A 27971-nucleotide genomic window follows, 5' to 3' on the forward strand; every position below is an offset into this window, starting at 1 on the left:
TCTCTCCCCCTCCCTCTCTCTTTCCCTCTCTCTCTTTCTCTATTTCTGAATCAGTTATGCTGTTAGTGGATCTCTCTTTTCTCACCTTCTGCCTCATTTCTCTGTGGGGCCTTTCTTTGTCTCTCTACACTGTACCCCAACCCCAGCCTGATGATTCTCTCTCCCTCTCTCTCTCTCTCTCTCTCTCTCTCTCTCTCTCCCCTCTCCATTTCAGTTTCTAGGTCTCTAGTTTGTTTGTTCCTTGTTCCACCACCAGGAAATAGGCCTGGCACGATGGGAAAGTCCCCACTTACAAGAGAGACCCTGGGCTTTGTTTGCTTGGGGAGGGGGGAGGGGGGAGCCTGGGTCAGAACTACACCCCTTCTCCTTCCCCTCTGGGTGGGTCTCATGGCCTGGGACCACCTGGGCTGGAGCTCGAAGGAAAGGACGAATAGGCCACCCAGGGGTCTGGCAGAGCAGAGAGGATTCTGACTCTGCAAGCCCACTGTGTGGATTCAAACCCCAGTTCCATCACACCCTTGCTTTGTGACTCTGGGAAGACACCTCGTCTCCCTGAACCCGAATTTCTTCATCTCTCAAATGCTGCTCATGAAAGGTGAGGAGAAAATACTACTTAGCTCCCAGGATGGTGGAGGCCGGCCACAGGTGTGGAATGGCAGGGGACCCGGCACACAGGCACTTCTGTGTTAGAGCCTTCCCATTCCCTGCCGGCCTCACCCAGCAAGAGCGGAAGAGGAGCAGTGCAGAGGAAGGGAATGCTCATAACTATATATCCAGGGTGGTCCGAGGAGAGGAGCTCCTAGCCTGAGTGGCAGAAGTTTCCGCTGACTGCCTAGGGACGGGAGGGGGAGGCAGCAGAACTCTCCCCCAACAGGCAGCATGTGGGGACTCCGGTAGAATCAACTCAATCCGTAGAATCAACTCAATCGTTAGAATCGACAAATGCTCACTGAAGCTTGCTTGCTCTGTGCGGGCTGCTGTGGCCCCAGAGATAAATCAGCCCTGAGCCTTTCCTTGAGGGTTCCCCAGGCGGGCTGAGTCACCCTGTCACAGAAGGGCAAACAGTGTTCAGGATGCTTGTGTAATCTCAGACTCAACACAGAAAGTGCCCCTGCGGACCCACCGGCCAGGCCTTTGGCTTACTGCTTGTTCGTGTTGTGCTAACATTTACTGAGCACACGGGACATGCCGGGCAGCCACTGAACGTGTTACAGGTGTGGTCTCATTTTGTCCCCATTTTATGGCGAGAATGTGAGGCCCAGAGAGAGAAGTGACTGGTCCCAGGTCACATAGGTGGGAAATGGCAGAACCGGGACGTTAGCCAGAGTCTCCACCACGAATCCCTCGGCAATTCTTCTTCTCGGGGCTCAGAGCCTCAGCAGACTGACAAAGCCAGGCTAGTTCTTTCCATGACACCACGGTGTTGAAAGACCCTGTTTTGTCCTGTTATAAGAAGACAGTGAAAGTGGACCTCATTTCGTAGTCTCCCATCAAAAGACATGCAAAGGACCATGGTTGTTTGTTGTGACATGTATGTGACATGTTGGTGATGATAAGGTGGTTGCCGGGATATTTCTTTCTTTAATTCAGAGGATTAAATGGTATTAATCCAGAAGCAAAACCACTGCATTGTAATGGGGAGACTATGGGGAGCCTGGGTTAAGTTAAGTGTCCAACTCTTAATTTCTGCTCGGGTCATGATTTCATGGTTCGTGAGTTCCAGCCCCATGTCGAGTTCTATGCTGACAGTGCGGAGCCTGCTTGGGATTCTCACTCCCTCTCTCTCTGCCCCTCCCCTGCTCACTCTCTCCCTCAAAATAAATAAATAAACTTAAAAAAATGGGGAGACTAGTTAGGTTCAGTCATATGCATATACAAGATATATCTTATAAGAACTTCAGTGGATGAAAAAGGAAAAATTATGAGGTCATGCATGTTGGGAATTAAGTGGTATATTATGTCATAGGTAGAAATTAGAATCCAAATATAGTAGAATTAGACTACAGTAGTCCCAAGGAGCCTGGGTGGCTTAGCTGGTTAAGCATCTGACTTGATCTCACTTCAGGTCTTGATCTCAGGGTCATGAGTTCAAGCCCCACTCTGGACTCTGCACTGGGCTCTGCACGTGAAGGCTACTTAAAAAAAAAAAAAAAAAAGAACATAGTAGTCCCCCGTACCTGCAGAGGATACATTCCAAGACCCCTCCAGATGCCTGAGACCATGGATAGTACTGAACCCTGTTTATGCTATGCTTTTTCCTACACATACACACCTATGACAGAGTTTAAGTTCTAAATTAGGCACAGTAACAATAACTCATAATAAAATAGAACAATTATAATAATATTCTGTAATGAAAGTTATGTGCATGTGGTCTCTCTCAAAATATCTTGTACCGTATTCCCCCTTCTTGTGAGGTGATAAAGTGCCTGCGTGATGAGAAGCGAGGGGAATGATGGAGGCATCGTGACAAAGCGTTAGGCCACTATGTGTCCACCTTCTAAAAACGTGTCACAAAGAGGACCATCTACTCCCTGGCCCTGGTTGACCACAGGTAACTGAAACAGAGGAAAGCAAAACCACGGATAAGTGGGGACTACTGTATACTCAATAGGTAGAATCAGTTAGTTATGACTACCAGGAAGATTTTTGTCTTGTGTGTACTTTCAAAATAAAAATCGTGTTCAGTGACACAAGAAGGAAGACACGCCAGGTTTTAAATAGAATTGACTTCAGTTATCCAGGAAATCCCTGCTCCTCCCAAGCCAGGTCAGTGAGGTGTTTTGTGATTGGCCTGCTTCCCTCAAATGAAGGGATGTGGTGAGGGTTCTCAACAGTGGTTGCCCCATGGCCCCCTGTGCCCTGCCCCAAACCCCAGGTAAATCTTCCAAGGACTGAGACTTCTTCCTTTTTCTTCCCTTTTCTCCAGTGCCTGGCATCTAGTGTGCACTCAGGGAACATGGGATGAATGAAGGAATGCATGAAAGAGGGTGTCAGGCGGCAGAAGGGTACAGAACAGAGTGCTTTGGGCCCTATCAGACCAGGACAGTTTAGGACCTGTCTGGACCTGGAGGTTGGACAGGGACATCCCCGGCTGCGTGGGGAGGCCTGGCCTGCTAGACAAAACCCCATGCCCTCTACCTTGCCCTATCCTGGCCTACCTACCCACTTGGCCCAATCCTGGCCTAGCTAACCCCCTGGTCCTGGAGGCAGTCTCAGCCCAGCCTCAACTTCCCCAGCTAGCCACTGGGAGCACCAGCAGCCCACACAGATGGTGACATTCAGAGAGGCCAACATGGAACGCACCCGGGAGGTGTTCAGTCAGCTCACTTGCTTGCCTTCCATTCCCCTCTTCCTCTCTTCACCTTCTGGAAGAGTAAAAAGATCAAGCCATGGCCGCACAGCCACCTGGTCAAGTCATCCATGCCCCTGCCTCCGCTCCAGGCCGACCTGACTCCACTCCCATGTCTGGGCCAGGCCGGACCCTGTCGGGCCAGGCCCCAGGGAGGTAGCCATTCAAGGGGAGAGAGGCCAGGCTGCAGGCCCGGTGGGGGAGCCGCCCATAAATCAGGCCCCACTCCCACCCAGTCGCTAACAAGCGGGGCTGCCTACCCGCCTACGTGGGGTCCCTGCCTCTGGGCTCCCACAGCGGCCTGGAACAGCCAGCTGGCCAAGGCCTCCAGAGTGCCTTGGCCTCCACCCCCACCGCGGCCCCCAGATAGATAGGGGTATTTTTTTTTTCTTTTAGGAGAAGAAAAAAAATAGATCTAAATGAAGAGAAACACCAACAAAGAAGGAGAGAGGCCTGCAGAGTCACGTGGGGGCAGAGACCAATTGGGCCTCCGGTGCCCCCCCCCCCAGGGCGGGGAGGAGGAGGGGGACGGACGGACAGGGCCAGCCTACTGTCCGCCTGCCGCCCGCCGTGGCGTGAAGGAGTTCCTGTGTGCCCACGGTCACCGCTGCCCCACCTGGGCTGCCGGAGTCTTCCCTCGGACCCCTGGTGCCCACTGTCCACCCTCATCCGGCGTGAGAGCTCGCCTTCCGCTCCGTAAGTGAGGGCTTGGGCCCAGGCCTCTAATGGCCAGCCTCCCTCCTCAGTGCCTCCCTGCGGCCTGCGCCGGCCACTGCCTGCTCTGCCGAGTGACTGGTGCCCGCGGCTCTGGGCAGGGAAGGGGCCAGAGATCATCCCAGACCTGCCCTCCCATCATGCTACCCCCTCTTCTTCCCTGGGCAGCCGATGGGAGGAGCTAGGCCTGTGGGGACAGGCCCTATGGGGGTCTGCGGTGTCCCGCTGTCTAGTGGTGGCCGAGTGTTCACAGTGCTGTGTTGGCCCAAGCCTAGCAGTCTGCAAATGTATCCATGTTCCCTGGGCCTGTCTTTGGGTCTCCGGGTCTCCCTGCCTGTGTATCTGTGTTGTCTCTGCGGATTTGTGTGGATTTGCGTGTCTGTCTCCAACGCCCTTCTGTCAGTCCCTGTTCTGTGGCCCGTCCAGATCAATGTGTGCTTCCCTGGGTAGGTGGGTGAGGGGCTGTGAGTCCCCACATGTTGAGCAGGAACCTGGGGCCGTGAGGGGTGGGCGCAGTGCAGCCTGGGTCAACCTCAGGGCTCCCGACCCGTGGTAATGTAACCTTTGGGGGAAGAAGGGAGTGGAGGTGGAGGGAGAGGGGGAGAACTGGCTCTGAACCCAGCCCCCTAGGCCACCTGCCCCCCCACCCCCACCCCCAGACTTGTGCTTACACTGCCTGGGTCTTCCTCAGCAATGTCCAGGAGACCCCAGCCTTCCCTCTCAGTCCCCTCCACTGCCCGCTCCTGTTTTCCACGTTCTGAGGGCCCCTCCCCAATGGAGAGCCGTTCAGAGGCAGCAGCTAGTGTTTCTCAGGGGCTGGATGTGAGGAGTCTGCAGCTAAATTCCAGCGGCTCTCTCTCCTTCCTCAGCAAGATTCGGCCAGGGCATCTCACGGAAACCACAGAACCCCTTCTGTAGGGCCAAACTTTTCCATTTTACATACGGATAAACTGAGGCCCAGAGAAGCAAAGGGACCTGGCCGAGCTTGCACAGCAAGTCGGCTGCCTACCCCACCCTTCATTCCACGGGTGGAAAGACCCGAGGAATGGTCTGTGTGGAGTCACCAGCCTCGGCTCGCGGACCAAGATGCCAGCTCCAAGCCAAGCCGGGTGGCAGGGGCAGCTCAGGTAGGGGCCCCAGACAAAGTCGGCCAAGGCCAGGGGCCAGAGCCTTCAGATGGGTTGCGTGGCTGTGGGTGCATAATTGTGGTTTCCCGCCTTCCCAGCCCCCGCGCCCAAGATCACAGTGTATTGGCCTCGCTGACCTCCACAATCTTCTCGGTGGAGGGGCGGGGGGTCAGGGGCAAGATGAGAGGTAGTCCCTTTCTCTGGTAAATGAGTAGTGCAGTAGACTTTCCCCTGCCAGAGCAAGTGCTCAGCCTGGCGCAGCCCAGGGTCCCCTTTGTCCCGGGGATGCTGGACGCTCCCTTTCCCCTCCCCCCAGCCCAGGTAAGGGCTCAGAATGGAATGGGGGGAGGGGTTCCTCTGTTCTCCTAGCTCCGGCGCCCCGGGTGACTTCCAGACCTCGCAGAATTCCCATTTCCGGCTCGAGCAAACTGAGGCCCACGGAGGAGAGAGGGCTTGCCCCAGGTCCCCCAGCTGGAGACTACTAAGCGCTTCCGCAGTGCTAAGGCATGCGTTGGGCCAACACCACTTCGGTTCATCGGTTCATCCGCATGCCCACTCTTAAGGAAGTTCAGTCATCGTTACCACTTCTCAGATAAGGAAACTGAGGACGTGTGTGTGTGTGTGTGTGTGTGTGTGTGTGTGTGTGTGTGTGTGTGTGTGTAGATTTGCTTAAGTCTCCAGTGAGGAAATGTGGCATGGCCAGGGCGAGACCTGGTTTCTAGCCTTGAACCCGTGCCTTGGCCACGGGCCCCCACGTTCGCCCGTACCCTCTTCCACACTGCAAAACGACCAGCGCCCCCCGTGTGGTCCTTGCCACGACTAAGCTGAATTCGCAAACGGGCTCGCCTCCTGGGTGGCTCGAGGCTCCCGGGCGCCCGGCACCTGCCCGGATTCTGAGGCGCCCGGGCTGGGAATGGGGGGCCGAGAGGCTGAGGGTAAAGGCGCTAGCCAGGCTAGGTGGCGGGGGAGGGCGCGGGCCGGGCCTCCGCCCCCGGATACCGCACGCGCTGATATAGAGGGGCCGGCCCCTGGCCCCTGCGAGGCGGGTTAGCGCAGCGCGCATTGGCGGCGGAGGGGCCCGGGTCCCAGGTGCGCCTCGGTGCGGCCCGGGAGGCGACGGGGGGCGGGGGGGACGGGGAGGCGGGGGGGGGGGCGCCGAGGCCCCGCGCCCCCGCCTCCCCGCCCCCGGCCCGATCGGCCGTCATCGCGGGCAGGCGGCGCTGCGCCCGGGTGCGGCTCATCGCCGGCGGCGGCGCGGCCGGGAGGTGCGGGGCTCCGCGCGGGTGGGACGCGGGGCGCTGCTGCTCGCAGGAGCCGCCAGGTGGGCGCCGGGCGAGCCGCGGCCGCCGTCGCGCCCCTTCTCGCTTCCTGGGCCCTGGCTCCGCGCGCTTCCCTCCTTGGAACTTCGACTCTCCGCCCGAGGTCGCTCCCCCGCCTTGGGCTCCGTCCCCCCGGAGCCCGGGAGGTCTCCGCCCGAGGTCTCGCGCCCGGCCTGCGACTCCACGCCCGGCGTCTCGGCTGCGCCCTCCCTCCGCCCGACGTCTCGGCCTCGGTGGCACGGGCTGCGCCTCCCGTTGCCGTCGCTGCCGCGGGCTTTGTCTCTCCCAGCCCGGGGGCCCCGGCGGCTCGGCGCTTTCGGGCTCTCAGTCCCGGCGCCGTCGTTCTCCGCCTCTCCCGGAGTGAGCCCCTGGCGGGGTCCGACCCTGCGGGGCCACGCCTCGGAGCTCGGGCTCCCGGCTCCCGCCGCGTTCCGCGCGCCTTCCCGTGCCCGGCCCCCCTGCTGGGCGCCTCCGTCTCTCCAGGTTTTCTCTCGGCGTCTCTGTCGCCCCTCTCTGCCTTCTCTCCCGGTTTCTCTTGCCTCTCGATGTCTCGGGCTGTCTCTCGTCTACCGCCGTGTCTCTGGCTCTGCGTCTGCCTTTCCCAGGTTTTCTCTCGGACCTCCGTCTCTCGGTGTCTCTGATCTCTCTCTCTTTTCGTTCTCTCTCTGCCTCCCTATCTCTCTGTCTGCCTCGTCTCCCCCCGGTTTTCTCCGCTAGGCTTCAGTGTGTCTGTCAGTCTCGGGTTTTCGTTGTCTCTGTCGCCCCGGGGTGCTCGCTCCGTTAGGCAGCGTCGGTCGGTATCTCTCGCTCTCGCTCTGCTCGTCTCTCTGTCTCCCTCAGACCCTGTCTCTGCCTCCTTCGTCCGTGTCCGATTCCCCAGGACACTCAGGCCCCACTCCGGCCGAGCTCGTTGGTGCCTCCCTCGCGGCCGAGCCCATCTCGTTTTCTCAGAATCGGGGTTTTGTTCTCAGACGAACGAATCTGGATCCAAGTGCACCGAATCCGAGGGTCCCGGATCGGGCGCCACGCAGACCACGCCAGGGGAGGCCCTGGCGGGGGCGGGGAGCGCGCGGGGCGGGAGCGCCGGCCCAGGGTCGCTGAAGGCCGAGCCCGGGCCCCCCACCCCCACCCCCACCCCGGCCCCCTCCCACTGCGGGCTGCGCAGGTTGCGCGAATGGGTGGCCAGCCACAGGCGGCCTTGACCCCCGCGCGCCAACGCGGGGCAGCGCCGTGGGGCGCCGGGTCCCGCGCCCAGGTCTGCCGCGCTGACGGTCGCGTCCCGCCCGCGGTGACCCCCTCCTCCCTCGGCAGGCGGACGCCGCGGGCATGGACTATTCGTACGACGAGGACCTGGATGAGCTGTGCCCCGTGTGCGGGGACAAGGTGTCCGGCTACCACTACGGGCTGCTCACATGCGAGAGCTGCAAGGTGAGCGGGCGGCGGGCGGCGGGCGGGCAGGACGCGGGCCGCAGGCCCGGCCCGGCGGCACCGCAGGAGTCGGGCCCGGGGAGGGGACGCGGGGCCTGCGCTCCTCCCGCGCTGACTCCGTCCTCCCCCAGGGCTTCTTCAAGCGCACGGTGCAGAACAACAAGCACTACACGTGCACCGAGAGCCAGAGCTGCAAGATCGACAAGACGCAGCGCAAGCGCTGTCCCTTCTGCCGCTTCCAGAAGTGCCTGACGGTGGGGATGCGCCTGGAAGGTGCGCGCGCCGCGCTGCGGGCCTCCGGCCGCTGACCTCTCTGTCTGACAGCGGGGCAGGGGTGCGGGTGCTGGGAGGGGTGAGAGGAGGGCACCAGTGGCTTTCTTCAAGTTTCTGGAGCCGGCCGCTGGCCCCTCACCTCTGCCGGGGAGGGGTGACGAGTGGCCGGCTCCGTCTGGTGAGGGGATACAGGGAGGCTCAGGCCCTGTCTCCAGCCTCTGAGAGCCGGTGCAGCACAGGGCAGAGCCCCGCAGAGCTCCCCCTCTGCAAGGAGACCTACAACACCCCCCACTGACACCCCCCCTCCCACAGTAGCCGGAGCCAAGGTGGTCGAAGCCTTTACCAGAGTTCAAGTCCCAGTGCCACCACTCACAGGCTGGGTGACACTGGGCAAGTTCCTTAACCTCTCTGAGCTGCAGATTCCCCAGCTGAAAAGTAGACCTGATAGTCGTGGCTTCCTCCTAGAGTCAGCATGAGAGAAGGGTAGGAAAAGCTAACAGGCAGTAGTAAATGCTAGTATTATTATCATCATCATCACTTAGGTTACTGTCTATCATCACAGCCTTCCCGCATCTGTTTGTCCATCCAAAAGGTTCACTGAGGCCATTCACTCAGTGGGTGAGAGCCCTTCCACCATGTTCTGGGCGGGCCCTGAGAGGTTGAGGGAAAGGGGAACAATCGGCCCCACAGGACCCAGGCCCATCCTTGCCTTCCCACCCCCGTCCCCCAGGCTCTCAGTCCAGAGGGGAGGAGAAACATTTCTGCGGAAAAACTCAAAGGTTCGGAGGGTGGACACTCGTAGGCTTCCACCCTGCGGGCCCCAGCTGGGCTGTGCGCCGAGCAGGCAGCGGTTGGCTAAAGTTTTCAAACAACGTGGAAGGCCCCTAGTGTCCCCGAGAGCCACTGACCACACGTCCTGCCGCCTGGAGGAAGGACTCGTAGATGAGAGGGGGATGTCCCGATGCCCCCAGCTCCAGGTCCTCACCGGCCAGGAGAGCTGGCTGTCACAAGTAGCAAAAACACCCTGATGGAGCCTGAGGGACCAGAGCTGGGCTGTCCACCCCGAGGCAGGAAGATTGGCCGAGTGGACCCCCAAGACACCTCCCTTGCTGGACACCACCTCTGTCTCCCAGGGCCCAGGGCAGGGTCCTGTGTGAGCAGGGGCTGGGGCCACACTGCAGCTGCAGAGATGCACTTGTTGGGCCTGGCTGGTGACACGTTCTTGGCCAGGCGGAGGGACATCTGGTCAGCGAGGGAGGTCCCTTCTCCCAGCAGGGAGCCCTGGCCAGGCCTAAACTCAGCTTCATATTTGAAGGCAGTGGGGGAAGCCAGAGTCATTTTGCAGTAGGGGTTCGACGGAGTCAGGCAGGCAGTCCAGGAACAGCCAGATACTGGGGACTGGACTGGGCGCTGTGAATAAAGCTGACTAGGGCCTCCTTCCTGTCCCCATCTCTCTGCTCAGCCTTGTGCTAGGCCCCTGAACCCACCCCTGAGTCCCCAGCAACTCTCCGTTTGGGTCATGTGGCCCGATACCACTCAGCGGGATGAGGGTGGGCAAGAGGCAGGGCATCTGGGGCAAGGACAGTGGATTCTGCCTGGATGAATCCAGGCACACTTCTGGAGGCTGTGGCCCCAGGGCTGGCTGTTTGGCAGGCAGGAGAGAAGGAAAGCGTTTGAGGCAGAAGACGTGCCAAGCAGAGGAGCAGAGAGATGAGGTGGAGTGGAAAGAACATGGGGTCTTGTAAGGGATGACCTGGGAAGGTAAACAGGGCCTTGAATGCCGCACTAAAGGAGATTGATTTCACCTGTGGGCAGTGGGCGCCATGGAAAGGTACTGAGCGGGGAAGTGACACAGGTCTTTTTGGGAAAGATCTGTGAGTGTGGCATTATGGCAGGAGGCTTGGAGGGGGTGAGTCTGACCCTCTGCTTCTGCCCACAGCTGTGCGTGCTGACCGCATGCGGGGTGGCCGGAACAAGTTTGGGCCCATGTACAAACGGGACCGAGCCCTGAAGCAGCAGAAGAAGGCACAGATTCGAGCCAATGGCTTCAAGCTGGAGACAGGCCCTCCGATGGGGGTGCCCCCCCCACCCCCACCCCCACCGGACTACATGCTGCCCCCTGGCCTACATGCACCTGAGCCCAAGGGCCTGGCCTCTGGTCCGCCTGCTGGGCCTCTGGGCGACTTTGGGGCCCCAGCACTGCCCATGGCCGTGCCCAGCGCCCACGGGCCACTGGCTGGCTACCTCTATCCCACCTTCCCTGGCCGTGCCATCAAGTCTGAGTACCCAGAGCCCTATGCCAGTCCCCCGCAGCCTGGGCCACCCTATGGCTACCCAGAGCCCTTCTCCGGAGGGCCTGGTGTGCCCGAGCTCATCCTGCAGCTGCTGCAGCTAGAGCCGGACGAGGACCAGGTTCGGGCCCGCATCGTGGGCTGCCTGCAGGAGCCAGCCAAGGGCCGCCCCGACCAGCCCGCAGCCTTCAGCCTCCTGTGCAGGATGGCTGACCAGACCTTCATCTCCATCGTGGACTGGGCACGCAGGTGCATGGTCTTCAAGGAGCTGGAGGTGAGTCCCTCCCCCTGCCTGGCGGGCCGCTGGGGTGTTCTCTCGGCTGCCCGAGCCTCAGTCTCAGTTACCCCTTGGATGGAGCAGTCCCGCCCACTGGCTTCGGGCAGTATCTGGGCACAGGGAAGCCCCGCTGGGGACCCTGACGAGTGTCTCTGGTCCATCACAGCCATTCTCACCCCTCCTGCCCTCTTTCCTTCTCTGTTTCTTGAGTCTGTATCTCAAGACTCTGCTTCTTTTGTCTCTGCTTCTGTCTCTTTCTGTTGCCTTTCTCTCCCTGGTGTGCTATCTCTCTGGGTCTCTGTTTCTCATCTGGTCAGGGTCTCTGTAGGCATTTATCTCTCTTCCTCTGAGACCCTGAGCTCAGTCCACAAGGGGAGACAACGTCTCCTGGCCTCCCAGCCTTAAATGTCATAGATGCGGGCCTTCGTATCTCAGACTTTGGGGTGCTTGTGGACATTCTCCTTCCCAGCTAAGGTGAAAGGTCTTGCTGTCCCTGCATCTCTTGTGCATGATGGGTGGTCCCACGAGTGGGTGTCTGTGTGTGCAGGGGGACCCGGGGAGGGGGTGCAGATTGCAGGACCCATCACTGATCTGCCTATAGAGGAGACCGCCTTCCTTTTCCGCAAGGCTTTCCTTCCCCTGGTTTGGAGTGCCTGCAGCTACAGCAAGCACGAGAGCAGCCGGAGAAACCGAGGCCAGAAAGGAGAGAACTTCCCAGTTATCCTGCCTGGTGGTCTGAAGGGCCCAAGGCCTGGGAGCTGCCCCTCTAGTGCCCTGGCTCCCTGCCATCAGGGTGCTCTGGCCACATCAGAGGCCCCTCTAGCCCAGCCAAGGCCCAGCCCTTGGTGGCCTGGGCACAGACACTCTTTAGTCCAGGCCTCTCGGTGTTTGCCTTTCCCAAGCCAGCCCCTCTGGCTGTTCCGCGGCTGGGTGTAAACAGCAGGGTCTGTTGCCCTCTCTGCTGGGGCCACTGTAGCCTTGAGCGGCATTGTCAGTGCTGACGCCTGGGCTTCCTCCAGGGGCATGTGGCCGGATGGGCCGGGGGCACTGCCTGCCTGGGCTGGGCACAGGGTGGAATAAGATAGGAGGTGGGCACTGTGAGCCCTTGAAGCATCATGGGACGAGAGGACTGGGTTACTCTGGGAGTCAAGAGTTGGTGGTGATGATTCTTGCTTCCACAATGGAGGGTCTGGGGATGTGCCATGTATCTGTCATGGAGTGGGGCTTCTCAGCCTTGCCCCTTCTCTAGGCATGAATGGGACAAAACAATCCCATCCGCCTTTCACTCATGGTTGGAGGCCCTGGTTGGGGATGAGGATCCCAGGACCCTTGGGTTGGTTGCCAGCTTCCCTCCAGACTTCCCATGAGCCCCCTGTGCAGAGGGGAGGAGAAGCGGAGCATTCCCAGCTTTCCAGAGCCCTGGATCCAGGGGCAGGGCACTTCCTCTGGCTGCCTTCCTAGTCTCTTGGGGTTTTTCACGCAGGATGGGAAGGGCTTTTGTCCCAGCTTTGCTGAGTGTTTTTTCCTGCTTCTGGCTTCTCTGTGGTCCAAACTTTCCTGCTTCCCCTTCCCAGAATCTCTGAATCGTGCCCGGGAATATGAACCATGGTCACCATCCTCTGTAAAGGAACCTTGAAGATAAGTACCAGCCCAGCCCTTAGAGGGCCTCTCATCAGCCATGTGGAACTTCTTTCCTACTGGTCTGGTGAGCCCAGGCTGGTGTCTGTTTGCAAAGCCAGACGTGGGGAAGCAGAAAAGTGGGAGTGGTGCCAAGTGACCCTGTACTCCCTTTGGGGTGACCATCCCCCTCCCTCCAGGCAGCATACACCTTAGGAGACAGAAGTGGGGAGCTCTCTAGCTCTGAGAGTGGGGCACTGGGGCTGGCACTGGGAACATTGACGTGAACTGGACCCAGGAGGCCTCTGAGCTATTGGAAGAGACAGACATGCACACAGTTGATACCCATGCATCACTCTGAGAGCGATGCAGAGGGGCCATCGGGGCCCAGCAGGAGAGCAAATGGCTCTATCTAAGGAAATCAGAGGTTTCTTTGATCTCTGCCTTTCCAGGAAGCAGTCCGGGAAAGTTGAGGATATTCCAGGAAGGGGGAACAGCATAGAGTAAGGCCTAGGGATGCGAAAAAGCATCACGTGGTAGGGGGTTTCAGCTGGCCCTCTGTGTCCGGAGACATTGGCAGGGTCAGAGGCAGATCTTGGACCAGAAGAGTGGGTGACAGCCTGCCAGAGCTGGCTGGGGCCCCACATCCTGGGGCAGGGAGGGCTCCTAGCACAGAGCCTGAGCTCTCCCTGGAGGCCACTCAGCCCTCTATGATGCTGATAGCATCTCGCTGCCCAGGGGAAGGCTTGGGGTCTTTGCCCAGCTGGCAGGGATGCTGCCGCGTGAATGCCCTCTTGGGCTTCTCATCCCTCCTCTTTCTCAGCTTAGATGTCCCTCGGTCTTTATTTCCCATTTCACACAATTGTGGCATGTTAGATCCGACAGCGGCCCCGAAGTTAATAACAGAGACCAGAATCAGAGAAGCCTATGTTGGAGTTCCAGCTCTGTCAGCCCCGCCCCTTACCACAGGTGTGACTTTGGGTAGGTGACCACTCCTCTGGGCCTCAGTTTCCTTATCTATAAAATAAGGGGAGTTGAAATATCATCTGCTGCATAGGGCGGTGGTTGTAAGGATTCAGTGAACCAGGACAGGTAAAGATTTCCCACGGGGCGCAGCACACGGGAGTGGTTGGTTAGCAGGAGCAGAAGGCCCCGGCCCTTCTGTCCCCTCTGCTGCTGTCCCGTGTAATCTATACTCGCAGGAGGCGTGAGAAGGGAGAGACTGTACCCACGCTCCTCTCAGCACTAGCGTTCCTCCGGGAGGAGATGGGGCCCCGCCTTGCCCTGGGCTTACGAGGCACCTTTGTACGATGCAAGGTAGCAGAAACACCTGTATCCGCTGCCCAGCGGAGGACAGTGTGTAGGCCCGGGCACTCGGCCTCTCTGGACAGTTCCCGGGAAAGACAGGCTGGGAGGATGCAAGATAGGAATCAGGGAGGGGGAGGTGAGGGCCAAGACTGCCTAATGACCCATCTTGACATCACTTCACCCCTCAACATCCAGCTCGGAGGCCCCCGATTGGCAACAGATTTAACGGCTCAGATATATGGTTTCATTTAAACAGCAGTAACTCTGTCAGTCCCGGGCTGACAAACGACGGCCTGCCGACCACGCGGCCGGGAGAGCGCCATGGCTGGCCCGTGGCGTGTCAGCCACCGGAGAATTACAGAGCCCGCTGGCCTTCGGCTGCCAGACTGATCAGACCCCAGGGGGCTGCAGAGGGGGCCTGCTGGGAGGGAGGTCAGCTCGGCACCCATAAATACCCCTTCTCCAGGGCAGGCTGCAAAGTGTCAAGGCTCCAGGAAGATTTATGGCAGACCAGCAGAAGGGGTGGGCGGCTGGTAGGCTGAGCAGACAGGCCGGGCCGAGGAGGGACCCCAGGGCTGGGCCTGCAAATGTCCTTGTTCCCAGGGTAGCAGGGAGATCTGAGGGCAGAGGAGGAACCTTTGCTTAGGGAGAAAGCTAAGGAAGGTGAAAACCACCCTCTTTGGTTAAGTGAGCCTCTTAGCCACCTGCTGTCCTGTGGAGAGGGGCTGGCAGCTACAGCTTCTGATTTTCTTTTAAATAAAGAGAAGTGTGTGTCTGTGTGTGTGTGCACGCGCGCGCGCTCGCGCGTGTGCATGCGCACGCGTGTATTCATCATCTTCGCAGGCAGCAATTTGGAGTTTGGTGTCTTTATGTGTCCATCTGTCCATCTAGAGGAAGAACAAGTGAAAAGTCCATTTGGCTGGGGGTAGATGGGACCCCAGGCCGGGGTAGCATCCACAGGAGTGCCAACCGTGGGTCCACAGAGCCCTTCACCACTGACACCCCTGTGCTCATATGTTTTCTCTAAGCGAAAGAGGGAGGATTTTATTTTTCCAATTTCCCAGAACAGAAAATTAGGGCAGAGTTAGATAAGTGGCTCAGTTGGGAATCAAACAGAGGGCACAGGGCACCAAAGCTTAGCCACCATATTGCATCTCTCTGCCCTGTGCCCGCCCCCCATCAGCCCTGTGTGCAGGGCTGCCCCCACTCCCGGGGTCTGAGGTCTGGGTACAGAGTCTGCTCCCAGGGCTTGGCCAGCCGGGTCACTCTGACCCCTCTTGCTTTCTGCCCGAAGCTCAGCCTGCTTATCTCCTAATTCTCCCCCTTATCTCTCACTCTTCCACCCCCCCACCCCCTCCCTATTCCTTCAAGCCAGGCAAAGGGGCCCCGATGGGGGGGGTGGGGGTGGGGGCGCAAGCCCAGCCCTGCATGCCCTCCCTCTCACTCTGCCTCCAACTGGGTCGTCCAAGGTAGGCCAGTTGACCCCCCGGCCAGTTGACCCCCGGCAGGCACCTTCTGCTAGGGGCTCAGGGCCTCCTGGGGACCTCCAGAAGACCAGCCCAGTCAGGGGTGTCTGGACAGAGCCCAGATCCCTGTGGTTCCTTTAGGCAAGCCACTGTCTCCTTATCTGTAACACGGACAGAATGGTGATAGGACAGGGGTGAGGAGTCGGGGTGTGCTGGGAACGGGCCTGGCAGCAGGTGCTCCCCGAGCCTTGCCTCCCCCCTTGGAAACTGGTGGGGAACCAGTCCTGTCAGTGGTTCTCTGGGGATTGGCCATTTCCTGAGGAGAGATAGGAGAGATGTCTCTGTGATTCGGCCCTGCCAGGGTCTCAGTCTCTCCCAGCCTCTCCAGTCCAGGGCCAGGGGTGGCTGAGATCTGGGGCCCCCGCCTGGGCTCCTTGCTCTGATGGTACTGGGGGGTCTAGGAAGCACTTCCTGCCGGGAGAGGAAGGAAGAGGTGTGTGGGTTCCTGACACAGAGATGAAGTGAGCAAGGGAATGTGGGGGCCTGGTGACTCAGGGCGGGACAGAGACAGGCCATCCCTCTCGTTCTCAGCACGTGGGATCAGGCAGGCGAGGCTGAAGGGAGCCTGACTGCGTGTCCAGCTGCTCCCCTACCCTGCCTGCACTTGTTCTTGCCCTCCGTCGGCCAGAGAACAGGCCCCAGGCAGCCCCCAGGAGGGGGCGGGGACAGAGGGATGGAGAGGGGGGCTTCTACCCCTCACAAGTGAGAGCCATTCATGAGGCATTGCCAGTTCCCCTCAGGCCAGGGGCCGCCTGGGTCTCTCTGGCCCCTGAGTTGGGGGGAGGGCGTTCCTCTGTGCTCTCCGTGCCTGTCTTGGGAGCACATATCTGTGTATCAGCTGCTCACCGACCCCTCCTCCGGGAGGCCAGAGATGAGCCGGACACCCGCCCTGCCTTCCCAGACCCCATAGGTATTGGGGAAGACAGAGGCATGAATTGATGCCATCAAATGTTGCAGGTGCGACGTCCAGTGGACAGGATTGGGGAGAGCTTCACAGGGAGGCAACAAGTGGGCCGTGAGCTCCTAGGTGGCCAGCGTGGCTCTTCTTCCATACCTGGTGGTTTAGAGCACGGACCTGGAGCCAGACAGAGCAGTGTGACCCTGGGCGAGTTGCTTGACCGCTCTGGGTGTCCTTTCTCCATAGATTGGGGATAACAGCTATACCAGCCTCCTAGCCTCACGGAGCTGTGGCACAATGACCAGCAGCTGTCACAGTCTGCATTCATCACAGGGCAGGGCCCGGGAGGGTGCCCAGGAAGTGCTTGCCAGGTAGCTGGTGGAGGGCTAATGAGCCGCAGATGCTGAGGGGCACTGGCGTCAGTGCTGTGTCTTCCTCGGGTGACCGCCGTGCCCCTGCAGGTCTACACACCCAGGAGAGCTCAGGATTTTGTCACTGTAGAGGGTTGTGGACTGAGAAGACCAGCCATGGCTCTGGCCCGGTTCTAGCTCTCTCCCGGGAGAGTCCCTCACCTTCTCGGAGTGGCAGATTTTCATCTAAAAAATACAGATTTTGGCCTGGGGATCCCTGAGGGCCTGTCTGGCTCTGGTGTCCGGTGGTTCTGAGTCCCAATGGCCATTGTCACAAGTGCCCTTTCTTGCCGTGCTAGAATGTAGTGACCCTCCAGGGTGGAAGGATACCCCACACAGAGGCAGCCCTTGCCCTTGCGCTGGGTGCCCGACTGCATCCTGAGTGTTTGGAATCTGCCTCGTTGTATTTCTGTTCCTGCTTCAGACGGACCATTGCCAGCCAACCGCTCATTCCAGGCTGGATGTTGGGACAGAAGGGTGCTCCCTTCTTCTCACAAGCCTGAAAGCTGTGCGTAAGGCCCAGGAGGGGCCCTCTGTTTTCTCTTCATGGCTTGTTTTTTGAGCTAGTGAGGCTGCTAGAGATGCGACCACAGGCCAAATGGGCACAAGGTTGAAATTAATCATCTCCCCTCACATTTGAAGGGGACACCTTCACAAACTACTTCCATGAACATGATTCACTAATACTTACTGAGTACTTAACGTGTGCCGAACCACCTTCTGATACTGTGCCCACTTTACAGATGAGAAAGCAGAGGCTCAGAAGGCTGTAGAATTTGCTTAAGGTCATGCAACTTGTAGGAGCACAGTCAGGGCCCGAAGCCCGGCCTGTCTGAGCTCTGAGCACCCCCGTTGGACCTTGGTTTTGGTTTGTTTTGCTAGAACTCTGTCACGCTTTGATGAAGTAGGCAGCTAGGCACAAAGGGCACAGACAGGTTAAGTAAGCGGCTTGCCCAGGTCCCATACCCAAGTGAGCCTCCGAATTGAGACTGGGAGAGGGATGGGGGAGGGGAAGGTCCCTGGCAGGGCCTGGCTGGAGGTCAGGTCTGCACCTCTTCCCTCCAGGTGGCCGACCAGATGACACTGCTGCAGAACTGCTGGAGCGAGCTGCTGGTATTCGACCACATCTACCGCCAGATTCAGCACGGCAAGGAAGGCAGCATCCTGCTGGTCACCGGGCAGGAGGTGACGAGACCCTACTGTGCCCCGCACCAGGCCCTCATGTGCACTCCCAGAATTCTGAGCCCGAAAGAGATCCTAGGCCTCTCCAGGGCTGGCCCTGGGCACCTGAAACGTCAGCCCTTTCCCCTAGTTCATGCTCCATCTCTCTCCACCCTGCCCTGGCTTTGGCCTTGACAGGAGGCAGCCCCTGGGAAGCATCCCAGGGATGTGGGGAGGTCAGGGAGGAGGTGATGGGAGAACACATAAGGGTTGGTCAGGTAGTAAAAGGTTGGGGGGGGGGTCAGTCTCACCCACCCCACAGCAGAGGGGACAGCATGGGCAGAGGTGCGCAGGGGGACGTTTAGAACTGCTGAGCCACCAGGGGCTGCCAGTATGTGGGTGTGTGGGTGGGTGGGGGGGCCGGGAGCCCGGTGGGGGGGGGGGGTAAAGTGAGAGGTCAGGCTGGAGGGGTTGCTGGGGGCTGGGTTGGGCAAGACCTTGCAGGGCCTAAATCCTGAGTAAACGAAGGAAGGGGCAAAGGAATTTGCCTCTCTGCCCAGAGCAAGGAATTAGGGGCACCAGGACGCGAGCTGCAAACTCCTGAGGTTTTCAATCAAGGAAGGGCTTGTCCAGGTTGTTAATGAGGAAGCGCAGGGAGAGGGCATGATGGGGTGGCGTCGGGGCCACTGTGGAATGCTGGGGACCTGGGAGAGGACAGTGCAAGGAGGAAGACCCCAACTGGTGGGGGAGGAGGTGTGAGGGAAGTGGAGAGAAGGAGGGAGAAAAAGAAGAGAGACTAAGGCCTGCGCCTGGGCTGGTGGAGGGAGCATCAGTCCTGAGGGGCTACAGGAGCAAGTGTGGGCTGACAGGCCCGCAGGGGTGGGGGTGGAGGCTGAGGCCCTGCTCCCCCACCCCTATCTCTTAACCCAGGCCCGTAGTCCACGTGCTCAGTTCTTACCCTGAGTGTCTCAGGGCATCCGGGGCCAGGGAGTGCTGGTCCAAGGGTGTGACCTGGAGGTCACCTGCGAACACATATAGCAGAGCCTGAGGTGTGAGTGTATTGGCCCGTGTCGGCATGTGGCCGGAAGCGTCTGAAGGCCACGGGGACGTCCAAGTGTGCGTGTGTGTGCGCATGCGTGCCTGTATTTTATTGTACAAATATCTCCACACAGGTAAGAGTGTGGTTGCTGAGATCTGCCTGTCAGCATGTCAGTGGAGACTCATAGACGGACACCCGTCTGCGTGTTACCTTGTGAGGTGGCCATACAAGGGCATGTGTGTGTGCATCTTCCCTTCATGAAGTGGGTGGACCGCCTGGCACTGTGTCCTTGCGTGCGTGCGTGCGTGTATGTGTGTGTGGGTGAGCGTGAGCTGAGGTGTGACCCCATCCCCAGAACGGGTGTCCACGTGTGGCCGTGTAGAGGCCACGGCAGTCATGTGACCGGACCCACGTGCGTCCAGACAGACGCGCCCCGCCCCTGCCCCATGCCTGGCCGGCCACGCGGCGCAGTTCGCTGCAGATACCGCACAAAACACAGAAGCCGCTTGTACCACAGGCCTGGTGGCAGCTCTCTGTGTGTGAAGGACCCAGGACCCTCAGTTGTGCCCCTACCCCCGCCTGCCCCGTGTTGGCTCCGCTGTCTCGGGGCCTCAGCTCCGCCCGGCAGTGTGGGAAGAGCTGGGAAAGCTGGGCCCGGGGCTGTGGGACGTGGGGGCTCCCGGGGCTCCAGGAGAGGCTGGCCCCACCAGGCTCAGCGTCAAGGATGGGCGCACCTGCCCCTCCCACGCCGCCTCCCGTCTGCACACCCCTCCCCCACTGCCGCCCGCGGTCCTCGAACCCAAGACCGGCCCGCGCCTGCTGACGCTGCTGCCGTCTGCCCGCCCAGGTGGAGCTGACGGCGGTGGCCGCCCAGGCGGGCTCCCTGCTGCACAGCCTGGTGCTGCGGGCACAGGAGCTGGTGCTGCAGTTGCACGCGCTGCAGCTGGACCGCCAGGAGTTCGTCTGCCTCAAGTTTCTCATCCTCTTCAGCCTCGGTGAGTAGGCCCGGCCCCAGGGGCGGCGCGGGGCGCGGGGGGCGGGGTTGCGGACCAGGCGTCCAGAGGCCTCGGTGGGGCATGGACCCCCTCCCCCCCTTCGTGAATAAGGCTATGAAGGGACCTGGCCCTGGGGCCAGGGGTTGTTTTTCTCCGGGCCTCAGTTTCTCTGTGTGGAAGTTCGGGGGACCAAGACAGTGGCTAAGATTTGCCCATTGTGGGACAGGGACTCCTTCTGAGAATTCGGGAAAGTCCTGCCTGGCTGCCCTGGGAAGGTGCCCATCCCTCCTCCAGGAAACGCCTGTGCAGTTTCAGGAGCTTCTGTTTCCTGGCTGCCACCCAGGAGTCCCTGTTTTCCAGGATTCCCTGCTCTAGGGGGCGGGGGGGGGTCCACGTTCTGGCTCTGGGTTTCTTGGGGCCCAGACGCTTTGCCCACTCATTCATTCATTCATTCATTCACTCATTCATTTATTCATTCTATGAACAGTTGCTGACCTTCCGCACTCTGTAAGTCACTGGGGACATGGGGTGAACAAAAAAGACCCCAAATCTGTATTGTGGAGCTGGCCTTCTCCTGGGGGAGAGACAATAAGATAATGTGATTAGTGAGACACAGAAATGACTGAAACGATTAGTAAAACGTTATCGCCTGGAAGACTGTGGTCAGTGCTAAGGAGGGACATAGAGCAGGGAAGTGGCAGAGGGAGAGCCCACCCACCAGACCTACTCCCCAAGTCAGGCACCTCCCTCTCCCTGCCTTCTGGACCCTCCCAGCCTCCACCCTCCCCTGGGCTCTCCTCAGGCTGGCTTCGTCCTCCTTCACCTAGCAAGTCATTTCCAGCACCTTCCCCCGTGTTCAGAAATGCTGTCAACACAGACATGTTCTTGCTGTCAGGTGGCTCCCAGTCCAGGAGAGGCCTCCTGCTAGCACTGTCACTGTGAGGATGGGGACAGACATATGGGGAACCCAGGGTGGGGAGCAAGGGCCCTGCCTGGAAGGCTTTCTGGAAGAGGGACATCTGAGCTGGGTCTTAGAGGATGAGTAGGAGTTCACTGGAAGGATAAATCGGCAGATGTGCAGATGGGATGGAAGGTCAGAACAGAGCGGGGTGAATGCCTTGTCACTGGGGAAAGGGGCAGGATTCAGATGCCATTTTTGTGGCAGATGACATCAGCCTCGGTTGGTGAGGGAGGGCCTGCTCAAGAGTGGGTGGGGGGAGTTGGGGAAGCAAAAGGGAAGGGGCCAGCTGGGTGGGGGGCGGTGACTAATGAAGTGTTGACTGTGGGCAGCTCAGGCTGTGGCCATGCGGCTGGGTGCCTGGCCTGGGCTCCCGACTCCAGCACAGCAGGCTGGTAGCTGGAAGGCTTACTGTAAGGCTGCAGAGGTTGGTAGCGGGTAGAAGACGGCCAAGCTGCGGGGTAGGGACAGAATCTTGGGCAGCCAGTTAGGAGCTGGGGCCTGGAGCCCTTGCGGGTCCTCAGGAGCCCGAGCCAGGCTGGCTTCAGCTGGGGCAAGCCCCACCTTCCTCCCCACAGGGGTACCCACTTCCCACCCTCGTCTTTGTGAGCTGCCAGGCTCTGGGAGCCGGCTCGGCCAAAGCCACGGTTGCGTGTGGCTGGGGGTGTGGAGACCCCAGGAAGGATGTGCATGGTGGTGCCTTTGCTTCTGTATCTTTGTTTTCACACGTGTGCAGACTACGAACTTTCACAGGCTTGCGGATTTTTACAGGTCACGTTGTATAAAGAACCTGTAATTGACGAGTGATGGGAGATTGGAGGCAAGAGAGATTTGGGGATCTATGGCGGTTTGGGGGGGTTTGTGGGGTGACAGTTCTTTACGTGACCATCCAGAGGTCCCCGGGAGGTCCAGAGGAGGGGTGGGTGGAAGGTGGGTTGCCAGCCACCAGTCTCCTGGGCCAGGCCTTCCCTGGGGCAGGGAGGGCACCACGTCTTGAGCCTGAGGCACACTGGTGCAGTCCCCGCAGCCCTAACAAAGCCCTGGGTGCTGGGGACTGCCAGGCGATAAATGGAGGCCTCCTCTCGTATGGGGTGTGAGGACAGCAAAGCTGAGCCCAGTCTTTTTTTCCCGGGTCCAGGTGAGTGGCCATGTTCAGAAGCGTGAGTGCTGGCCCTTCCTTCTTCCAGCCTCCATCCTGCTTTCCAGAGGTCGCTAAGGCCTGGGAGACAGGGACGTCTGCAGGGCTTGGCTGGCCTAGGCTGGAGGGGCTGGACTCGGGCAAGAGTGTGTGCGTGCATGTGTGCACGTGTGCGCATGTGCGAGGCAGGGGACTGGGGACCAACCACCTGGATTCTAAATCTGGACTCTGGCCGTGTGCCCTTGAGCAATCTCCCCTCTCTGAGCTTCTATTTTTCCCATCTGTGAGATGACCATCATAATAATCCTTAATTTGCCATGAGGATTTAATGAGGGGAATCTCCCCAAGCACTCAGTGGCCCTTTGGAATATGTGGGTATTGTTTTCTTTCTAACCACCATTACTGTGAGTGAGCAAATGAACAAAGGAATGACTGAAGTGACGAATGAAGGAGTCAGTCTCCATCTTTATTGCACGCTGTGTCTGGGACACAGCGCCTTGTCACAGGCATAAGGCCCGGCTGAGGTGGGTGGGGGAGCGCCCAGCCCAGCAGGTCAGAAACTAACTCCAGTGAGGCTGAGCCTGGGGTGGGCGCCTGGGCCTGCCTGAGCTCCTGGGGGAGCAGTGGGACAGGAGGCCGGGTAAGCCACAGAGGCTGTTGGTTGACAGTTTCCAGGTTCTAGGAGGAGCCCGAGCAGTCCAGTGTGATCAGGGTTGGGCCAGAGAACAGAAATCAACCCCACCTAAGATATCCAGGAAGGCTTCTTGGAGGAGGGGCCTCTGAGCTGGGTCTTGCCATATGAGCAGGAGTGTTCTAGGTGAAACAAAGCAAGCAGCAGCAAGGGCATTCCGGACGGAAGCCAGAGCTTGTGCAAAGGGACGGGGAATCCTGAAAGTTTGGTGTGGCTGTGGGCCAGGGAGAGGGTAGAGAGGAGGCTGGGGGTTGCGCAGGGACTGAGCTGTGCGAGGCCTCCAATGCCAGGCCAAGTACCTTGACCCTTACCTTGGGAAGGCTTCTCAGCTAAAGTAACATGATCACATTTGCATTTTAGCAAGGTCCTTCCAGCTACGGCCTGGGAGAGGGATGCCAGGTGGCGGCTCGGAGCCCTGCGAGAGGCTAGACGCACGGCTGGAGCGAAGGGGACAAGTTAGGGCAAGAGGAGGGGGAATATTGGCTCAGAGTCTGGAAGGTGGGAGGGGGCTTCCCCCCTGTTACCCCCACCACCCCCACCCTTGTCCTTACCCCAGACCATCAGGAATAGGTCCCCAAGGGAACTGGAGCCCAGAGAGGGATGGCCACTTGCCCGCAGACCTCCAGCTGGCGTGCGGGGCGTCACCCTTGGGGCGGTGGCTCCCTGGGCTGGGCAGCCCGAGCCCGGTTCCCCCACCACACCCCGCCTCCAGCCCACTCAGCGCCTCCTTCCCGCCTGCCTCCGCACAAGGGTGCCATTTGGCGTCTAAATAGCCGTCTCCCTGCAGGCGTGGAGGCAGGTAAGGAGGTTTAATTAAAATTAGTGCCTCTCTCCTGGCGATCGTGGTGTTTATGAAGATGGGCCCGGCTGGCATTGTTCCGCAGAGGACTTAATCGAAGCTTAATGGATTGACCTAACATTCGATTTCCTGACTTCCATTGAGGCTGCGGCAACAGCGTTCCCTCAAGCGTTTGCAATTTCCCCACTGCTCCGCGCCAACAAAAGGCGGCCTGAATAGCAGCCCCACTCGAGGGGCCATTGTGCGCGGGGGCGCCTGCCTGAGTCACCGCGATTGGGACAACATTCTTTATGCCTCGCAGGAATGAAAGGATTATTCAAATATTCAATTAAACCGTGAAAAGGGGGCTTTTCTGAGAACCCGGGGCCCCCAGCTCCGCAGAGCTATAGCTGGCTGCTCTCTGAAGCGAGGGAGGAGTGGGGGGGGCATTTCCCAGCCCCCTCCCGCCTCCCCCCTCCCCGCCTCTGGGATCGCTGGAGGGGCAGGCTGGGGGGGGACACGCCAGGCTTTTCTCCCACGTGCCCGTCTCCAACCTGCGGCGTCCTGGGGCCCAGAGCTGGCACACGGATGAGGTCTGGTTCCGGGGCACCCTGTGAGGCAGAGATTGGTTTGGCCCCATTTTGCAGATGACAAGGAAACTGAGCTCAGGGGAAGGGCCTTGCGCAAGGTCACTGGGCTGGTGGTGGAGCTGGGATTGGAACCCTGGTTAAGGGGGCATCTCCAGGTGTATGTAAATTGCCCCCCCACCCCCCGCTCCTGTGTCCAGTGGAAGAAAGGCATGGTGTTCAGTGGGGTGGTGGCTCTTTCACACACATCATCCTGCAAGGGCTTCACAGCAGTCCCTTTAGATGGAGGCATGGAGAGGTGGGAGAAGGGACATGACTTGACAATGGTCCCCTCCAGAATGAGGAGGAAGGTGAGTCTGGACTCCAGAGTAGACCCTCTGGGGAAACCTAGGATCCCAGGGATGGGGGCCCTTGGCCGGGACCCCTGGACTGGATGGGATGTAAAGTTTTCACATCCAGTCTCTCAGGAACCCATGTCCAAGCTTGACTCCGCCTGTGCTTACCCACTGGACTTTGGGGCCAGCAGAGCTGGGTTTGAATCCAGACTCCGGCATCTACTGGGTGTCCCAGGCACAGCCCACCGTCCCTGTGCCTAGGGGATGCCCTTTCCTGCCTGCCTGGGTGTCTGTGGGGGCTAACTGAGCTAATGCACGGTGCCCAGCGGGCGCCTGGGAAACCGAATGCACTTATTCTGTAGTCATTGGGGCTCAACTGGTGACTGCTTCCCTCCCCCAGCCCCACAGCCCACCACATGGGGGCTGTGGGGGTGTCCAGTCTGCAGAGAGCTGGGAGACCCATCGAACTGTGAGGAATGGGGCTGTCCTCGAGGGCTGTCCTTGTCCCCTGCACTCCACCTCATTGTCCCTGGTCCAGAGCTGCGGAGAACAGTAAATCCTGGTAAAGCCAAGGCTCTGGTCCTCCCGGCCCCCTCCCACTGCAGACTCTACAGCAGAGTCCTAGCCCCTCCTCCTCCACCCCCAGCTGTTTCCTCTGGGCTCCCTTACTGCTGTGTGGCCTTGAGCTGGTCTCTACTCTTCTCTGGACCCCCAGGCTCCTACTGCGAATTGATAGAAGACAATGTCAGGAGAATTGCTAAACCTCTGGAGTGGTGGGAGGCGAAGATAGACAGGACCCTATGGAATGAAAAGAGTTGGGATAGAGATGGGACCAGTAGTCACCTCTTGTGCCTAGGAGGTCAGCTTTGGAGAGAGTGGGGGCTTCCCATGACCTTTGAGTGTGTCTGGAGTAGTCCAGGCTAAGGAGCAGGGCTGCAATGTACAGTTATACAGGCTGTTCATTGCACAAGGCCACCTAGGCAAGGGTTGAATAGGGGCTGAAATCCAGCTTGTATGTCACTTGCCATATTGTCTCTGTGGATAAAGGGGAATTTCTTCGTAATAGGCACAGGGACGCCTTATGGGCTAATGGCGATCCTGGGGGCACAAGGAAGAAAATGACTGTGGCTCACTTAGTGAAGAGAGATGAGGGGGCCAGGGGTGGGGGTGGAGGACTGGGGCCAGATCCTGCCATACGCCTTGGGCCCAGCTCGGGTTTCCCTAAATCCTACTTTGGACAACATAGGCCTCAGTGGGCACACTGGGGGCGGCTGGGGATCAGGGTTGCCAGGAGGACCAGGCCCTCCTGGCGCAGTGGGTGTTAAGAGGGATTAGAAGGGCCAAGGTCTGCACACGCTGGGCTCCCGACTCCCCCGCAGCGGTAGGGCTGCTAGTCGTGGGCGCAGAGGGGAAGCGGATGGACGACCATTCTCTGAGCCACTGGACGCCACATCCCAGGCAAGGCCCTGCCGGATTTGGGGAGGGGGGACCAAGTCTGTGGGATCCCTGCTGAACCTCACCCACTAGGCAGGTCACCAGCTGAAGGTGCTGCCCAGGAGCTGAAAGAGGCCTGCCAAGCAGTGATGCGACTCGAGAGACAAGAAATTGACCCTGTCTGGGTGCCCCTGGGGGCCCAGGCACCTGTGCAGGCCCCCACGCCCAAGCCCCCGCCCCTGCAAGGTCAGCACGCCCCTTTTGTAGAGAAAGAAGACCTTGCAGGCCAGGAGGGGACGGGGCACAAAGCCACTGCTCCTAAATGGTGGGGCTGGGATTTGAACCCCCATCAGCCTCACTCCAAAGACATTTTATTTTTCGTGTCTTCACGGGATCTCCACTGGATGTAGAGGAGGAATTGGTCACACTCCTCTGTCCCCGGCACAAGTGATCACTGGGCCACGCAGAGCTGACTGCCCTCCTGTCCCTCCCACAGGCAACCTTGCCTTCACATTTAACGTGGATTCCTTGCTTTGTCCCTGTTCTTACATAATGTGCACACACTGTACGAGCGTTTTTAATTTATGTAGATGGCTTTGCCTTGTAGGTCTTATTCTGAATCTCCTCTGTTTTTTTCCACTTAGCCCTATGCTTTTAAAGATCTGTCCATTTGTTCTGTTATGTCTGCTTCATTCCTTCTAGTGCACAGGACTCCCTGGGGTGCGGCCACCACACAGCCATCAGGGCCACCTCCATGAAGGCTGCTGCAGTGAACGTCCATGGCCCCCATGGCCCCATGAGAGAATCTCTTTGGGGTTCTGGAGCCTCTTGATAGGGCCCCCAGCGTATGTGCCTGGAGGCTGGGAGATGGGGTCCCTGCAATCACAGTGTGCCTCTCTGGTGATGGTGGCCACAGTGGGGATGATGGCCAAAGGATGGTTTTGACCTGGGGATGGGGATGGTGTTGATCAGGGTTGGGTGAGAATAGAGACAGCAATGGTAACAAATTGGCCTTGTTACGTGCCAGACACTTCTCCAAGCACTTTCCACCTATCAAGTCCCCGAATTCTCCCAACAGCACTGTGAGCTCGGTACTATTGTCACCCACCGCTCTGCAGGAAATTGAGAAGTTGCATAACATGCCCAGAGAGACGGCTGGTGAGGTTGGTGTGGTTTTGGAGACCATGGAGGTGTTCATCACCACCACTGTGATGATGAAAGTGGCAGTAATGATGGTGACAGGTGATTGTGGTTGGGTGGGTGATGGTGGCAGCGGCTGTGTTTGTGATAATGACAGAGGTCGGGGCTGGTGACCACCGCCGATGGCGGTATTCTCCGTGGTGATGATGGCAGTGACCGGAATGGCTGCAGTTTGGTTGATGAAGGGCGGCGGCGGCTGCTTTTGGGAGGAAGCTGGGGCTGTCAACATCGGCGACTGATGAAGGTGGCGGTGTCCCTCAGCTGCGACGATGGGAAGACCGCGTCGTTGACGGCGGCAGCGCCCCTGTTTTTGATGCTTGTAGGGGTGCTGGCGCCGGTGTTGCTGGTGCCCGTAGCTGATGTGATGGGCCGGCGACCGTGACAGAGCTCCCCTCTTTGCAGATGTGAAGTTCCTCAACAACCACAGCCTGGTGAAGGATGCTCAGGAGAAGGCCAACGCCGCCTTGCTCGATTACACCCTGTGCCACTACCCGCACTGCGGGGACAAGTTCCAGCAGCTGCTGCTGTGCCTGGTGGAGGTGCGGGCGCTGAGCATGCAGGCCAAGGAGTACCTGTACCACAAGCACCTGGGCAATGAGATGCCCCGCAACAACCTGCTCATTGAGATGCTGCAAGCCAAGCAGACTTGAGCCTGAGCTGCCTGGGGCCGGGCCGGGGCCGGGTGGGGGCCCAGCCACCCCCAGAGCCCTCCAGATGGTTTATTTTATTATGCTGATCCAGGAGCCCCTACCCCGTAAGCCCCCTGCCCCTGGGCTCTCTGAAGCCCTGTGTTTGGGAAGGTGGGTGAGGGTGGACAGGGCCCTGCTGAGGTAGGGCGGCCCCACTGGCATTGCCTGCCACTCCGTGTGTCCCAGGAAGGTGGCTGCTAACCACCCCTCCCCCTCCCCTTGCTCCCAGCTGTCTGTCCAGGATCTGGAGCACAGGTCCAGGGAGGAGGTTCGGGATTCCCTGGCGGGGCTCCATGTCCCTTCCCCCTCTCCGGGAAACAGAGGCAGAGAGAGGTTGAGCGGCATCAACTGGGGGAGAAGAAAGGGTCTCCAGAACCCCCTCCCAGAGACCAGGAAGGAAGCCCTCTGTTCTATAAACTAGGGGTA

At 59.4% G+C, this 27971-nt stretch overlaps 1 protein-coding gene across 1 annotated transcript; it reads left to right on the forward strand.

Moving 5' to 3' along the window:
• The first annotated feature begins 4003 nt into the window (after positions 1-4003).
• On the forward strand, positions 4004-27522 carry NR5A1 (nuclear receptor subfamily 5 group A member 1). Its single transcript, XM_039238988.1, has 7 exons — positions 4004-4048; positions 7824-7940; positions 8072-8213; positions 10153-10778; positions 17606-17725; positions 19588-19735; positions 27259-27522. Exons 2-7 carry the CDS (start codon positions 7839-7841, stop codon positions 27504-27506), a joined length of 1386 nt encoding a protein of 461 aa, XP_039094919.1. The 5' UTR covers positions 4004-4048; positions 7824-7838; the 3' UTR covers positions 27507-27522.
• The last annotated feature ends 449 nt before the right edge of the window (positions 27523-27971 follow it).

The sequence above is a fragment of the Hyaena hyaena genome, unplaced genomic scaffold, assembly GCF_003009895.1.
Source record: "Hyaena hyaena isolate Hyena2069 unplaced genomic scaffold, ASM300989v1 scaffold_151, whole genome shotgun sequence".
Classification (NCBI taxonomy): Eukaryota; Metazoa; Chordata; class Mammalia; order Carnivora; family Hyaenidae; genus Hyaena; species Hyaena hyaena.